The sequence below is a fragment of the Myotis nattereri genome, assembly GCF_964212035.1.
Source record: "Myotis nattereri genome assembly, chromosome: 12".
Taxonomy (NCBI): domain Eukaryota; kingdom Metazoa; phylum Chordata; class Mammalia; order Chiroptera; family Vespertilionidae; genus Myotis; species Myotis nattereri.
The window spans coordinates 57,981,624-57,999,431 of NC_138087.1; the positions used below are offsets into that span (position 1 = coordinate 57,981,624).

Below are 17,808 nucleotides of genomic sequence, written 5' to 3' on the forward strand. Positions count from 1 at the left end.
TCTCCCTTCCTCTCTTTCTAAAAATCACTAAAAAATATTTTTAAAAAGAGAGAAAAACAATTCTTCATTAGTATTGAAAACATTTTTATTTAAAAAGGAAAAAGTCCATGTATTACTCTAGAAACACTGCAGTGATTCTCATAAGTGATTTAATTTATTGTTAAAGGGATGCTGAGAACATACACGAGCCACCAAAGTATGTAATGTCAGGAAGAGAGTGTGAAGGTTGTCAAATGTGGGCACTACAGGCAGATTAGTAGATGTAGGAGGTTAGTAGATATAGGTGAGGAGGCTCCTGAGCCAATGTTGTTAAGAGCTTGGGTTTCTGTACTGAGATAACATTGTGTATGTGTTATTTTGCCCAACATACAGACCCAAGGACACAGTGGAAAGGTGGTGACCAGATTTTGCTCTGAATGGAGCCTGGCTGGTCATGCTGTGGACAGTGACTAACACTTTGACACCAGTTGCCTAAATCTAATTTTCTGTTATTTTGAGTCCTTCTTACTCAAGAAGCAGAGTTTGAAGATATAGGCAAAGTTTGGGATTCAAACCAAGCAAAATAGGGGAAGAAGACAGATCTACACAACTGAGGGATGACTACTGATCCCAGGATAGGGGGTGGTCTGCTCTCTGCCTCATTTCCATGCCCGTATTTAAGCAAGCTTCCTTATGTCAGTGAATAAGTACTTAGAGGTGTGAGCTACTCCCCAGGGTGAGAGAGGCCTCATTTAGTACTGGTGATTGCAAAGATGGTGAGCATTACAGTTTAAATAATCAGTAATCTCAGGCTTTGTTTTGTCTTGTGATCCTTTCTCCAATTATCCCAAAGTATTTTTGTGAAAAAAATTTTTTTAAAATTATTTTAGAATTTTACTTTATTAAAAAAAAGTCATAGAGCTTCAATATCCAACCTTGTAGGAAGGAGCATTAAAAGATATTTCCCTGAGATCTTGAGATAACACTTGAACTTTAGAAATGATAGTAATTCTGCTAGGTTCTACCATCTTTTTTTAAAATATATATTTTTAAATTCACTTCAGAGAGAGGAAGAGAGACGGAGAGAGAGAAACATCAATTATGAGAATCATCGATTGACTGCCTCCTGCATACCCCCTACTGGGGATTGAGCCCCCAACCTAGGCATGTGCCGTGACTGGGAATGAAGCATGACCTACTGGTTCTTGGGTCGTATTCAACCATTGAGCCACAGTGGTTGGCTCAGGCAGGCTCTGTCATCTTGATGGAATTCTTTTGGGTCTGAGAAAAAGGGGACATGTTGACTATTTTCAACATCATCAAGATACGGAGGTTGATGATAGAGCTTTGCATCTGTGATTTATCTCCTAGCATAGACTTTCAAGGAAGAATGGAAAGTGTGGGGTTGTCCTAAAGAGAAACAAGGGTAGGGTGTCAGAACTGGCATTTATGCGTCTATGGGTTGTGGGGGGAGGGGAGCTAACATTAAAGAAGTTTTATTGTCTGAGCAGAGGTTCGGTAACCACTTGTCAGAAATGTTGTAGTAGGGCTTTACACATCTGAGGGAAAAATCCCACTCAATTACCTAAGCATTCCTTCTACCCAGAGATTCTGTGAGTCACAATTTCTGTTGTGTCAGTGTAGGTGTTGTCGTTTTATGTAGAATGATTTATTAATATATTTGATCAGAAACATTTTAGCTTATCATGATTTTAAAATGTATTAAATTGTACAGGTGTAAAACACAGGACAGTAAATTCATTCTCTGCTCCTTACTGCTTATCAGATCAGAAGTAGAAAGATTTCATGGCAGATCAAACCACACCGTATTCTTATTTCTAAAATGTAATAATTTGTATTTATTGGGTCAAGAGAGTTTTACTCCTAAGTCAGATTTGCCTGTTTTAAACTGAATCTTCAAAGAGATAAGCTAGGGAGGATTTTTCGTTTTTGTTTTTGTTTTTTTCCTGTCAAACCCACATGACATGTAAATGCTTACTTGAATTTCTTTTCTCCTGGAAAATAGATTCATTTGGAGAATGTTTGTATGCTTGAATGAATTTTAGTGTGAGATGCTTTTTCCTATAAAGGTGCCAGTCTTTTATTACCTAATAAGTAAGTCACCCTCTTTTTTTTTTTCCACACAAGTGAATTTGTACTTTGGACATAGTTTATCAGATGCTATTAATGAACCACTATTAAGACTGCAAGGCTGCAGTGCACAGGGCCCTGATTACAGGAATTAAAATAGTGTGTATTGGCTCTCTGCTGCTCCCCAGCAGGAATTCTCACTCATAATTCCTTTGCATCTAGTCTCAGCAGGAGAAGATTGACAGCATTGAGGACCATGTCAACAGTGCTGCTGTGAATGTTGAAGAGGGAACCAGAAACTTGGGGAAGGTAAGATTCTGCTCCTGCTGACAAATCAATGTTACTCTGGCTCCCAGGAATTTGTAGTATTAACCCAATTGATCTGCTCTCTTTAATCTTGAGGGAACCAGCAATTAAGGAAATAAGGAAGAAATGACACAAAGGTAGTGCAAGAAATCAATGGCTGTAGTAATATTCTACTCTTTCATTCTGTTGGGAGAGAAATTTTTTTCAAAGAGAGAATAAACTGCAGCCCTACTCTAAGATATTTGGTGTTAGAAGGAAATATTTAGAGGTTCAGGGGCATAGAGAGGCTTGCCAGAATCCAGTAGGGACAAAAATCTAAGGATGTGACAGCATATGTGGAGTGGGCCATCTCTTTCCATAGAATTTTGCGTTTAACCCCAGGGCATGGAATAGTATGTGTGCAAAATGAAAACTTTGGGGTATCTGTGGCTGCTGAACCTGTTTAAATAAGCCAGTGAGGTAGTTAGTGGTTTGATTGTTTTGCAAGTAAATTCAATTTGTAGCAGTCAGCTCTTTGTAGCCCGTTTCTCTAAATTCTGAGGTCTGGAGCAATTGTAGTACCTGTGGAATACTCTTTCTGCCCCCTCCCTCCAGTACAATCTCCAAGGTTAATTATGTACCAAGAGTTAAAGAGGCATTGGCAGGAGTAATAAGAGGAAAATGCACATCACCACAGGCAGATATTCTCAACTCAATTTCTAAATTGAATTTTTTTTTTACAGGCTGCAAAATACAAGCTGGCAATTCTGCCTGTGGCAGGTGCACTCCTCGGAGGAGCGGTGGGGGGTCCGATTGGCCTCCTTGCAGGCTTCAAAGTGGCAGGAATTGCAGCTGCACTTGGTGGTGGGGTGTTGGGCTTCACAGGTGGAAAATTGATACAAAGAAGGAAACAGAAAATGACGGAGAAGCTCGTTTCCAGCTGTCCAGATCTTCCCAGCCAAACTGACAAAAAATGCAGTTAAAAACCAAACTTCAGTATTATTGGCTCCAACGTGTTTATGCTAATGGACCTTTGTTGCTGTCGGACACTCAGCTTTTGGAACATGATTATATCAAGACTAGAGGCCTGGTGCACGAAATTTGTGCACTTGGAGAGGGGTCCCTCAGTCCAGCCTGTGCCCTCTCCCAGTCCGGGAGCCCTTGGGAGATGTCCAACTGATGGCTTAGGCCCACTCCCCGCCATCGGGTCGGACATCCTTAGTGCTGCCACGGGAGTGAAAGAGGCTCCCGCCACCACCACTGTGCTTGCCAGCCGTGAGCCTGGTTCAGGGCTTCTGGTTGAGCAGCACTCCCCCTGTGGGAGTGCACTGACCACTAGGGGGCAGCTCCTGCGTTGAGCATTTGCCCCCTGGTGGTCAGTGCGTGTCATAGTGACCAGTCCTTTCACCATTCGGTCGATTTGCATATTAGCCTTTTATTATATAGGACAGTGGCTGTAGATGCTCAAGTGGGATTGGACTGTGATAAGTGGATATATATTTTTGTTTGCTGGTGTATTAATGGAATTGAGGGGCCTGGGCTGAGGGTGTATAATGTTTGTCAGGTAGTTTGAAGACTGCCAGGGAGCAGATTTTCTTCTTGGAAGTGTGAAAACTGAACCCATAACTTTGATAAGGACATGTGATGTGCGGACATGTTGGGTTATGAAAGAATAGTTCCTTTCCTAACCCTGATTTGAAGATCCTAAGACTAAGCATATATTAAATATGCTTTTTATCTTCTAAATGTAGGAGATTATTTAGGCCTGTTAGCAAAGAAAAGAATGGGAGTTCAGGAGTCTTTCTTTCAAATAGGAAATCCAGATCTGGCAAGGGCACAGGTGAAGTACATGGTAGAGTCATTGGATGAAACTATCGCAGTTTCCTATAGGCCCACTATATTTTCTGATGAAGGAAACTAATAGTGAAAGAAAGGCCCAACTTCTCTTTTAAACATCTTAATCTGTGACACTGACTCTCTGAACTCTTCCCTCTGTCTCTCTTTAAATAAAGACAAAATCTCAAGTGGTAGGAGACAGTGTTATTAAGCCAGCTGTTTGTCAGTTTGTCTCTTCACAGAAGTAGTGCCCTCTGCCTTCCTTCCCTTGTATTTTTCAAAAGTTCTTTGACTTGTGGGGTGAATTCTATCCATGTGTAATGAGGGTTTTTCTCATAATTTGCTTTTTTAAAATATATTTTTTATTGATTTCAGAGGTGAAAGGAGAGAGGGAGAGATAGTAACATCAATGAAGAAAGAATCATTGATCAGCTGCTTCCTTCAGGCCCCACACTGGAGATTGAGCCCATAACTCAGGCATGTGTCCTGACCGGGAATAGAACCATGACCTCCTGGTTCATAGGTTGACGCTCAAACACTGAGCCACACCAGCCAGTCCTAATCTGCTTTTTAAAAATTGTCTCCCATCTTTATTCATCCTTTCCTATAATCTCTAGATAAGAGAGGGAGGGAGGCAGGGAGAAAGAGATCTCCAAATTGTTAGAATTTGAGCTAAAAAATAAGCAGGCAGGGAATATGCCAGATCATTTCCTGGGGCATCTTCCAATCTCAAGTGGCTGATGTACCTGCCACACAGGGAGTTTCTAACCCCAGGTCTTTTCAGCCAGCCCTTGGTGAAGCTAAGAACTAGCTTTCTACCTCATATCTCTTACTACCATCCTTTCCCCCAGGCTTTGCTATCTCCTGTGCTTTCCTTCACTTTCACAGCTGCTGTTTCTTCCCAAGAGTGGCATTCTGCTTGCCTTTTCTCATATTCAAGTTGATGATGGACAAAGCCTGGTGCCAACTCTCAGTCCTGATGGATTTGTGGTGCTAATTCCAACACTTGACATTGACAGCAAGCTTGGCCCAGCCCAACCCAGTGTCTATATCAAAGAGCAAAAAGGTTTTAAATTTAGAAAGAAAGAATCTAAGGTTACAGGCAGCCTCATCCTTAACCTCCAATTCATTTGAAATAGGAAAGAACCACCTTTTGCCTTACTCTTTTTTTCTGAGGACAGAGCAAAGGGTACCAACACCACAAAAGATGTGCGCTTTCTCTGCTCAGGAGCCAGAGGCATCAGACAGTGGAATGGTTTATCATTTCTCTCTTGCTGAGCTTACTTTTAACAACTTTTATTGATTGCTACCTTTTATTTCTGTCTCTAAAGAGACCTTTCTCCTTCATACTTTTTGACTCTTCTCACCAATAAATTCCAAAGAGAGGAAGCACCATTTCTTATTGTCCTTAAATAACTGTACAATATCAAGAACTGTATTGCTGCCTGTTGACTTGTTACTTTAATACCAAGAAGGAAGTACTTTGAACAAGTGTCAGATTCTGATTCAGTATTCGATACTGATGCCTGTGAGGTTGGGATAATTACTTTTGAGCTCCACTTTTTAAAATTTTCTGATCTATGTCCCTTTAGCACAAGCCGTTCAAACCAGAATGAGGATCAGAATTACTTGGGGTGCCTATTTAAAAAAGATTCCTAACCTTCAGTCCCACATGTGATTCTAATGGTCAATCTAGCCTGATCAGCTAAGATTACAAATTTAAGACAGTTACATCAAGATTCAGCTGTATCATTGAATTCTATAATTCCTAGTATTCCCTTCACCAATGCCCAGTCTTCATCACTGCATATTATTCCCACTCCATGCTTTAAAGCCCATGCTCTTAACATAACTAGGGAGTCCTTATACTGTCAGGCTGGTTTTTAAAAAAAATATATATTTTATTGATTTTTTACAGAGAGAAAGGGAGAGGGATAGAGAGAAACATTGATGAGAGAGAAACATCGATCAGCTGCCTCCTGCACACTCCCTACTGGGGATGTGCCCGCAACCAAGGTACATGCCCTTGACTGGAATCGAACCTGGGACCCTTCAGTCTGTAGGCCGGCGCTCTATCCACTGAGCCAAACCGGTTAGGGCTGTCAGGCTGGTTTTATATCAGGACCTGAAGGAGAGAGGAGGCCCACAATTAAAGCTCACGTTTTTGGTCTGGGCTTTCATTTTTATTGAGCCAGTGTGAGACATCAGTGTATGTGCTCATAAAGGCCTCTGATTTTTACTAATCAGGATTGGAATATTTCTCTACAAGTCTTCATGAGTAGGCAACGTTACAGGTCCTTTTAAAAAGTTTCATTTAAACTTATTTAGAACTTGTATCTAATTTTCCCATTATAGATCCTAATAGCCAACTTTTTGTAGAAGTTTCTAGACGTGTTTAATCAATTATCAATGATATACCTGTAAACTATAGTGTTTAGAAGTATATATTAGTCAATACGACACAGAAACTAATCTTAAAATGGAATTTAATGCCCCATAGTATCAGATCAAATTCATCTTCTCTGTGATTCATGTCTTATTTTTACTGCAACAAGTTTAAAGGTAAGGAACACTTTAAGCACTTTTATTAAGTTCTTCAAGTTTATAGAGGCATAGTGGGTAAAGGTGGCACTCCTAAAGACATTTTTTGATAAAATAAACTAATAATTTCTTTTCGGAGCAGAGAATGAAATTTTTGTTGTAACTCACAATAAAAAATGCACTTATATCAAAACTCCGCATATATATAATGGAACTATTCTTATTTTTAATGTGCAGCTCACTCTGATGTTTTTTACTGTTTTAGTTTCTAAAATATGCTGGCTGCAACATACTCAAGTGAGTTCATAATCTACCAATAGGTTGAGACTCTTAGTTTGAAACAAACACCACCATGCTTACAGGGAAACTGATACTCATTGAATATCATCTGCTTGCCAGGCACTTCACTAAGCATTGTACAGGTAGGGAAACTGAGTCACAGAGAAGTTAAACAATTTACAGAGTTATTCAACTACAAACAAATGAAGCTAGGATGTTAACTAGGTCTATTGAACTAAAAAAACTCTTACTCTCAGACTATGCTACTTCTGTATATAAAATTGAGGTGGGCCCTTCGTTCTGCTTCACCCAAACACCCATATATTCTGTAACACAGGATTACTTCAAAATTACATGTGCCATTCATTTGCACTTTTTAAAAAAACTTCTTTCCTCAAAGCAGTCTCAAAGTTTTTTTTGTGTGTGTGTGTTTTTTTAAATATATTTTATTGATTTTTTACAGAGAGGAAGGGAGAGAGATAGAGAGTTAGAAACATCGATGAGAGAGAAACATCGATCAGCTGCCTCCTGCACATCTCCCACTGGGGATGTGCCCGCAACCCAGGTACACGCCCTTGACCGGAATCGAACCTGGGACCCCTCAGTCCGCAGGCCGACGCTCTATCCACTGAGCCAAACCGGTTTCGGCAAGTCTCAAAGTTTTTAACATTGGCCAATGCAGAAGTACATAGTGCTGAGTTTATTCCTTAGACTATAAAATTTAAAGTGTTTCTAACCCACCCATACATTCTCCAAATTTCCTTATCTTCGTGGGTTATAACTATCGCTTAAGCAGTGATTTATATATTTAATTTAAAAATTAATTTTTTAAGCCAAATCTTGACTCCAGTGGTTATTATGCTTTAAATGGTGCTTTTGGGAAGCCATGCACTCTGTGTAACACTAGTATTAGAACATTTTTGAAACTTTTCTTTTGGAATTGCCTCCAAAGACATTTGGCAAATCACATGAAAAAGCCATCTCAGTGTTTATTAGTCAAAGACTCTACTCACTTGTCCTTATGACCTCTCCTCTCTTCCTTTCTCAGTTTTGCTTTTCTTCTGCCGACTTAGCTCTCCTAGCCACCTGTGCTGGAGCTAGTAACCTAAGGATACCCAGAAAGGGGGGTATGCTGGCCAGAGTCGCTGGAGCAAGAACTTACTTTTAGGTTATACGGAAGCTGAGTGCTGTTAAAGGGAGAATACTGCGAGTCCCTAAACCTTCCTCCAGGGCTTCTGCCTGCCAGTAGTGCCGTAAGTAGCTTGCCCAGAAGTAAGAACTGAATACTGGTATTATCAATCACAAGATGTTGAAGAAACCTAAATAAATGGGTAACGTACAGCATTACCTATTACAGAAACCAAACCACGCCATACTTTTAAAAACTGACAGGTCTCCCTCCCCTTTGTCCTTCCTTGTGCTCTATGAAACCTTTACGAGGAAGGATGAAGAAAGGCCTGGGAAAAGGTTCTGTGGAAAGGCACATTTCCTTCTCTCATAGTGAAGTACAATGTGGCTGTGGCTCCCAGGCCCTGATGCATATTTGACAATGTTCTGAAGTCGTTAGAGGCCAAATAAAAGGTAGGGAGGCTTCCCTGCTAGCCTAAGTTAATGTAAATAGTTCAGGGTTTTACTCACACTTTATTTTGTTTCTAATAGGTGGTTCTCACTATTTATATTCATTAATTTGACACTATTTTACAGAGAGACTTATTGGGTATTATAAACAATCAATGGTAAAAGATTCATATTTATTATCCACGTCATTTCCCTCAAAGAAAGTATTTACTGTGGGAGACAAGTAATACATCTGTGCATATTAACGAGAGAAATAAATTGAAAGAAAAGTGTAAAAGGTGTCAAAGGCAAATGATTTACCCAAGATCAAAGCTAGTTAGCACAAAGGTAGAATTATAACCATGGTCTAAGAAAAAAATTTTTTAAATAATTTAACTGAAGTTTTATTACGCCATATCAACTTGCCTGCTGAGGCCTGTGGTCTTTCAAACCAGTTTTTATGTTCCAAACCAGGCAGTAGCTATAGTAGAAAGAATTGGATGGGGAATCAAGATCAGAGTCCTAGTTTTGGCTTTATCTCCTGTAGTAAGCGTTTTCTCAGGGATGGATGCCTTTTCCCATTCTAGCCAGGGATTCCCCAACTGTACAATTTTAGGGGTTACAGCTTGGCTCCCCCATTCTTTATATCTCGCCTCTCACTGGGTCCTGTCCATCTACTTTGAATGTTAGTTGCATTAACTTCTCAATCTATCCGTGGCCATCACTCTATAAAAGACTGTTACCTCCCGTCCCCGCCTCATCTTCCCCCACTTTAAGCCGTTCCTCACATCACTGCCACACGAATGAGAACAACGTCCGGCTTTCGTTTTCCTACTGAAATATTTTCAGTGGCTTCCATTGAATACCTGAGAAAGTTTAAATTCCTTAGGTTGGCATTCATAGCCTTCCATATTCTGGCCCCAGCTTTATCGCTTCAGACTCACTACTCACCATCTGATAATGCCATTGACAGCCAGACATTCCACAAGGATGGTTTTAAGGTTTCTCTGTGGTAAAGGTATAAACTGGTAACATGCTGTTTACATTTTTCCAGGCTAAAATAACTTCTGTGAATGACATTTTACAAAATAAATAAATAAATAAATAAGTCAGCTGAGATTTGTTTAAGCTCTTAGAACAAGGCAAAAAGTTGTTTCTTAAGAAAAATATTTTCCCCCAAAAAAGAGAAATTACATTCAATTTCTTAACTTCCAAAACAATGCCAGCCTTGTCATCTGTGCATCTGATAGCCAAAGCATGCGTGCGGACTTTTCTTCAGCAGCATAGATGCCCCAGCCTTGAATGGCCCATTGTCCAGCTCCTGTGAGAAACTAGGCTAAGAAATACTTGACAAAAACAGTCAAGAGTACATGTTATTCATACACTTCTCAAGTATTTCAGATATTCTGTAGTGAGGCTAATCACTAAAAAGATGTTTACCTGGGTTCCATTAATTAAGCCCCCTAAAGATATTTTATTGTTAAACCTTTGGTGTTGGCAGGGTCAGCAAAACTAAAGGCCCAATGGTGAGAATTTCTACAGATTCTGTAAAGCTTACTGAATTTGTTTATTTTGTTGTTGAGTGGTGCTTGTAAGGAAACATACAATAAATTCACTCATTTAACTAACATTTAACTGAATGCCTTTTGTGTATTGAATGCCAGGGCCACACATAGAAATATATTAAACCTATAGAGTCTACCCTTGTAAACCATTCGGACTAATAACTTCAGATGCCTAAAAGCAACTAAATCACAATAAAACGTGCTAAGTGCCCTAAAAGAGGAATGAGCAAAGTTACAAGGGGCACATGGAATAGCGTGACTAGCTCTGCCTGGAAAGTAGAGGAAGGCTTTGAGACACGTGGCATTTGAGGAGGACCCTAGAGAAGATGCCTGACTGTAGACCAGTGTAGGCTTCCAAGTGGCAGAGGAATTGCACGTGCAGAGGGTTCAAGACATGAAGGAGCAGAGTGTGCTTAGAGAAAACCAGGAGTTAAAGGTTGTGATGAAGCTGGGCAGGGTAGTTTGTTGTTGTTGTTTTTTAATTCTTTGGTTAAAGAAATTTATGTATTGCTTTGTATCAGGTAAAACTATTATAACCCTCTTGAGTTATTCGTTTTGCTTTCATTACCAGGGAAGTTAAGTGTATTTGGCATATTTGCTTTCCCTTCCCACATGTAAGAAATGATTTGTACTTTTTTGTCTCTCTGCTGTGAGATTCCTCTTAATTGAAAACCCACTGAGAAAATAGTCACGAGTTTCCTCAGTGTCCAAGACATCTTTATGGTCCAGTTTTTCATCTCTGCATGAGTATCTGTTGACCACTGCCACTCAGGGGCTCCCATCTTCACTTGTGGCTCATTCTGCGATGTTTTACAACCTCATAGGTATACAGTTCTTTTATTTGCGGTGGTGTGGTCTCCCAGCTAGATTGCGGCGGGGACCATATCATCTGCTTCTTGGAGTATTTCATGGTACGAATATACTGATGAGAAGAGGAAAAGAAACTATGCTCCCGTTAGTGGTTCCCAGATGCAGTCACGGTATGTGTGTTCTGCTGTGTCTCAGGCATATGTATTGAAATGAGAAAACACTTTCTAAGAGGAATCAAGCCTTTGCTCAGTACTTACTTTTGTATGTTAACATAGGAGTGAATGATGCAGCAGAAGAAATCAGGAAACGTCTCTAGGACTTGAAGTCATGAATTGATACTTTCAGAATTTGGAGGTAAAGATATTTCTCTTTTTCCAATTATAAATCATGACTTGGAAGAGAGAGGATCCAGGAACTGAATCATTGGAGAAATAAATGGTATGGAAAAACTGAGTTTACCTCCTGTTTTACCATAAGATTGGTGTGGTCAGAATAATAGGGATCCAAGAAGGGTATATAACAGGGGTGGGCAAACTTTTTGACTTGAGGGCCACAATGGGTTCTTAAACTGGACTGGAGGGCCGGAACAAAAGCATGGATGGAGTGTTTGTGTGAATTAATATAAATTCAAAGTAAACATCATTACATAAAAGGGTATGGTCTTTTTTTTTTTTTTAGTTTTATTCATTTCAAACAGGCCGGATCCGGCTCGCGGGCCATAGTTTGCCCATGGCTGGTATATAATCTGATTATAGTATAGAAACAGTAGCAGCAGGAATTTAATTGCTCTAATAGACAAGCAGAGTTTGGACTTAGGCAAAGGCAGAGCTGAAGTGGTAGGCGTTTGACAGGGTTTGAACCAAGATCTCTAATACTCAGGCTCATGTACTTATTCCACTAAACAGCCCCTCAGTTTCCTGATAGGACTGAAAAGGAATAAAGTGTTTGGCACTTACTAATTCTTCATGGGCATTGGTTCCCTTTCTTTCCTCTCTAGGTTTTATTGTTCCTAATAGGTTGCTGCCTCTTAACTGGGTTAAGGTGGGGGTCAACAAGTCAGGATGTTCTTAGCCTTCCCTTCTTGCAATCCCCTGCACCCCATTGATACCTGGCCTATCTTACAGGGTGGTCGTGAAGATTAAAAGAATTAATAACATGTTTATTACCTAGAATGGAGCCTTACTTGTAGTAACTGTATAAATGTTAGTTGCTACTGTTATTATTTTATCATGTACCTACAAGGAGAGTGTTAGGGAGACACCTAAAATGAGTGGAGATTGATAAAAATATCAAGAATGCTTAAAATGACTTTAAAAAGGCTCAGTTAATAAGGTGGTATAATGATGGCAGATGCCTGGTAAAAAATATTTTTAATCTGTTAAGAATAATATTCAAACATGAAAATGTAGATCTGGTTAGGAGTAGGATGATCATACATCCCAGTTTGTCTGGAAAAGTTTTTATATCTGTTGTGCTGATGAGATTATTACTAATGTTCCCTATCCCTCTTTATTATTATACTAGAGGCCCGGTGCACAAAAATTTGTGCACTCGGGGGAAGGGGGGGTCCCTCAGACCGTCCTGTGCCCTCTTGCAGTCTGGGACCCCTCGGGAGATAACGACCTGCTGGCTTAGGCCTGCTCCCAGGTGGCAGAGGGCAGGCCCAATCCCTAGGTGCAGCCCCTGGTTGGGCTCAGAGCAGGGCCGATTGGGGAGTTGGGGCACCTTCCCCTGTCATGCACAGAGCAGGGCAGATTGGGAGGTTGCGATGCCACCCTCAGTCACGCTCAGGGTAGGGCCGATTTGGGGGTTGGGGCACCGCCCCCTGTCACACTCAAGGCAGGGTCGATGGGGAGGTTGCGGCGCCACCCCCTGTCACGCACAGAGCAGGGCCCATCAGGGGGGTTGGGGCTCCATACCCTGTCATGCACAGAGCAGGGTCAGTCAGGGGGTTGGGGAGCTCCCCCCTGTCATGCACAGAGCAGGGTCGATCAGGGGGTTGAGGAGCTCCCCCCTGTCACTCACAGAGTAGGGCCAATAGGGGAGTTGGCACACCACCCCCTGTCACACTCAGGGCAGGGCGGATCAGGGGGTTGGGGCGCCTCCCTCTATCACCCACAGAGCAGGGCCGATCAGGTGGTTGGGGCGCCGCCACTGTCACACTCAGGGCAGGGCCAATGGGGAGGTTATGGCTCTACCCCATCACACACAGAGCAGGGCCCGTGGGGGGGGGGGGACCGCCCTCTATCACCCACAGAGCAGGGCCGATCAGGGGGTTGGGGCGCCGCCACGGTCACACTCAGGGCAGGGCCAATGGGGAGGTTATGGCTCTACCCCGTCACACACAGAGCAGGGCCCATGGGGTTTGGGGGGGTTGGGGCGCCGCACCCTGTCACACACAGAGCTGCAGGGCAATCGGGGGGTTTGGGCACTGCCCCCTGTCACGCTGATCCCGGTGCCGGGAGGCCTCACGGCTCCGCTGATCCCGGTGCTGGGAGGCATATTACCCTTTTACTATATAGAATGAAGGCCTGGTGCATGGGTGGGGCTGGCTGGTTTGCCCTGAAGGGTGTCCTGGATCAGGATGGGGGTCCCCACTGGGGTGCCTGGCCAGCCTGGGTGAGGGGATGATGGCTATTTGCAGCTGGTCACACACCCTTCAGGGTGGGGGTCCCCACTGGGATGCCTGGCCAGTCTGGCTGAGGGGCTGAGGGCTGTTTTCAGGCTGGGACTGAAGCTCCCAACTGCTCTTTTTTTCTTTTTTTCTTTTTTTCTTCTGGGCCAGCTTTAGCTCTGAGGCCTTGGCTGCTGAAAACAGGTTTCTGGCCTTTGTTTACCGTCTGTATTTGATACAATGTTGCGGTCTGGCTGGCTGAAGCTCCGCTGAGTAAAGCAGGTTTCTGGGGTTTTTTTAGCTTCTGTATTCACAACATAGTTGCTGAGAGTTGCAGCTGAGAGGCCAGCAAGTCAGGCGGGGAACGTTGGAGTTCTCCGTCACTGAAGCAAGCAAGCCTCCCTGTTCGCATCAGCTGCCTGGCTGCCGGCCGCCATCTTGGCTGCCAGTTAATTTGCATATCTCGGCCCTACTCTGTGAGTGACAGGGGGATTAGCCAATGGGAAGGGTAGCAGTCGTACGCCAATTACCATGTTTCTCTTTTATTAGTGTAGATATTTAAGAGAGGGAAAGAGAGATGGTTGATTTTTGTGTGTGCCTTGAGCCGGGATCAAACCCACAACCATGGCTTATCAGGACGATGCTCTAACAGACTGAGCCACCAGACCAGGGCCCTTTTCACTGTTAAATGTCCCAGTCTGAATGAAAAAATTACATCGTCACCCTAGTTATAAGGTGTGGAATTATTATTTTTTAAAAAAATCTGTGTTTTAAAAGAATTGATCATTTGTAGGCTCAGATTAAGAAACATTCTAGGTTTAGTGGGAACTTGTAGATGTGATTTTAAAGTTCCATCAGTAATCTCTAAGGAACCAGAAACAAAAGAGGTGCCAGAACACTGAGCTTGGGCAGAACTCTAACATTTAAGGAGCGAAGTTGGATTCCAGAAGCCACAGACCAGGGAATTTACCTTGTAAGCCTAGAACATTTCAGAAATGGACTCTTAGGTTTTACATCAGAAAGCCATGCTCATTATGAAGACATGGGTAATTGTGAATTATGAAGAACTGCTAAGTTAGAATAGATGCTCTCTTCTGCTTTCCCCACTGTGTGCACAGCCAGGAATGCCCTGCTCTATCCCCCCTCCTGGGCAGTGGTTAGGGCAAGAAAACAAATGTAGTTATCAGGCTTCCAAGGTTGACCGGATCCTACCTAGGCAAGTGTACACTTGGCATCAAGAGAGCATACAGCTTCCTCCTCAGCATCCATCCCAGGAAGTAAAACAGCACAGATCGGCAAGCCTGTGACTTTTTACCCAAATGGCCCAGAGTTGGGAGAGAAACAATGGGGCAGCAATACTTTGCCATAATAGTACTTACTACTAGAGAACAGTGACAGCTTCTACTACTATAACTCCCCTGGGGTGGGGGGAGAAGGAGCCTGATGTGTTTAAGAAAACACAGCCAACTCTTTCTGTTCCTAGCCAAGAAACCACTTCCTGTAGGAAGGCTCCCCTAACCCCAAGGCTACACACACCTCCATCCCTCTGTGGTTAACTCACAGCACAGCACCTACAGGGCTGTTAGAATCACCCTCTTACCCATCTATTTTAACTTTGAGCCCTGTGATGATGGGCAGTCTCTTGTTCACTGTTATATCCTTAACCTGGCAACAGTAGATAATTAATGCTTGCTGAATTGTGAATGTTTTATAAACCATACCATGTATTTTGTCAACTCGGTATAGTCTGTCTTTCCCCAAGGCTGAGTGACTAAGCTAGGGGTCAGATCTACCTCACAGAAAACGTGGTGTTCATGGGGGTTTCCAGCACCTCTGCAGGACTCCGCATTGCCCAAGGGGGCACTTGCGTTTCATTCAGACAGTGTAAGATTTTAATAGATTCTAGGCTAAAACTTAGGACCCATAGCCAATTTAGGATATAGAATTAAAGGTGACAGCAGGTAATGGTGATTCACAGATGAGCCAGCAGAGTCCATTCCAGTTACGGTGATGCCTCCTTGTCCTTTATTCATTCGTTCATCTTATGTAATATGACTCCCCCCCACCCCCTCACCCCCCACCCCCATCAGATTTATTGATCATTTACAGTGCTCTAGGACTAGGTTGCTGAGAATAGAGTTCTGCTTCCCGGGCACTCAGACGGTGATAAGGAAAAGGCGCACATGTACTTCCAACTTTGTATTAGACTGGGTACGCTAAAACACACCAAGGGCTGTTGGACCACGGGGAGTGATCACTGTCCTAGGCATTGGAGAATGGATAGAAGGAATTAACTAAACGTAGGGGAGGGGAGAGGAAAAGGGACATTTTAGAGAAGTGATTTGTAAGCTGCAGTTTTCCTCTCCTCGTGATACAAAAACCTATTATCTAATGGCAGACTGGGCCTTCCCCAGTTGTTCTGCAAGAGGGAGCTTTGACACTTCAACTAAAGGCACATGGATTCATATAGCTTCTCGTTCTGATTCAATTCATCTAAAAACCAAACTGGAAAAGCTTGTGACTCTGGGTTATCTGTATTCTGAGTAAAATGTTCACAACATATTTATTTATGATGAAGTAAATTAGTAATATCTCAAATACAGAAATATTTTATAAATATAGTTTTATTACTTGGAGGTACATACAAAACTTCAAACACAGTTTTAAAAAAATAACAGTTGCCAAGCAGGGGTCCTATCCAACCAGTTTTAATGAACACATAAAACAGTTATAATCAGCATAAAACAATTTTAAGTCATGAAACAACTTATTGTCCTCAGGGTCTTTAAATATTGGACTTAAAAACTGATTTTTGTTTTATTCTTTACACCTGTTTAAATCTTTTCCCTAAATATAGACTACTAACATTTCAGTTTGGTTCATGAGATTTTCATTCAGAAAAATAGGTAAAACCCTTTACTAGAATTATTTTGAAAACTGAAATACTGTATGTCCATTTCTACTCTTCTATTGCCTCACGTTCTCAATGGTTTCTCAAAAATCCCAATAGTTGCTAACAGAAAAAGCACTTGTAACTTCAGCAGCTCTCTGGAATACTGAAGTTTGGGCCTAAGAGTCCTGAAATTATTTGAGGAGGCAAGATTTTCCTCTCTCTCTCTCTCTCTCTGGAATACTGAAGTTTGGGCCTAAGAGTCCTGAAATTATTTGAGGAGGCAAGATTTTCCTCTCTCTCTCTCTCGTTCTGTGATTTTCTTTGTGGCCAGACTGTATCTCCTTCTCAGAGAAAAAAATAAAAATTCAGTTATTCTGCTTTTCCTGATTGTTAATCCATTACTGTTTTATCCATTCTTTTTTGCTGTTGGGTTTTTTTTTGTTGTGTGTGTGTGTGTTTCCCCATGCCTTCTTGGCAACTTTAGCATTCTCTTCAAATTTAAGTTAATTCTGAGCTTTAACATTTCGGTTATACATCTTATTCTCCTCTTTTTGGCCTTTATCATGCCAGTTTTTTCTTCTTTTGTACATGATTTTTGACAACTTGACTTCATCAGAGAGCTCTGAGATGCTTTAGATCAGGGGTGGGGAACCTTTTCTCAGCCAAGGGCCATTTGGATATTTATAACATCATTCGTGGGCCATGTAATTTTATCACCTTAAAAATTAGCCTGCTATATTTGGTCATTTAACTAACTCACCCCTAATGCCTTGGCAGGGCCAGACCAAATAAATGGTTTTGAGGGCCTTATGTGGCCCTTGGGCCAGATGTATAGATGCCCAATCTCTAAATGTTCAGAATTTCATATAAAGTTTTCATCCTTTTATGGCCCCTCACTACTGGAACGATTTTTGAAAAACGGAAAAGGGTCTGCTTCTCGTTCTGGTTTTGCACTCAACTGTGTTCTTGTCTAGTCTTTCATCCCCTCTTCACAGCTGAGGAGCCTGTGGCTCAAGGTAGACTGGATAAAATGAGAAGACTTCACCGGCAATACTCCAATTCATGGTACAGAGGGGAAGGAGTCTAAATTGTGAGTTCTAGATTTCTGGAAGTTCTCTTTATTCATCCAACTGGTGATAACTCCCTATGGAACCTATAGCTTTGCCATCTCTTGTATCTATTCCTGTCCCTCTCTGCTGTCACTTAAGTTGTGGCCATTGCCTCTCCGCTGCTAGACTCATTTTATTATACCCAGACCTGCTGCCATAGTATTCTCTCTCAGAATTAAATATGAACATACTTCTCTGCTTAAAATCTGTTGATGGATCTCTATTGCCTACAAGGCAACAGTACAAACC

The 17,808-nt window shown here is 41.9% G+C and overlaps 1 protein-coding gene across 1 annotated transcript in view; it reads left to right on the forward strand.

Moving 5' to 3' along the window:
- The window catches only part of STX17 (syntaxin 17), a 48,082-nt gene extending 42,411 nt beyond the window's left edge, over window positions 1-5,671 (forward strand). The window contains exons 7-8 of the mRNA XM_081103570.1: window positions 2,293-2,379; window positions 3,099-5,671. Coding sequence (XP_080959696.1) covers window positions 2,293-2,379; window positions 3,099-3,338 — 327 coding nt within the window. The 3' untranslated portion in view covers window positions 3,339-5,671. The remainder of the gene's footprint in view (window positions 1-2,292; window positions 2,380-3,098) is intronic.
- The last annotated feature ends 12,137 nt before the right edge of the window (window positions 5,672-17,808 follow it).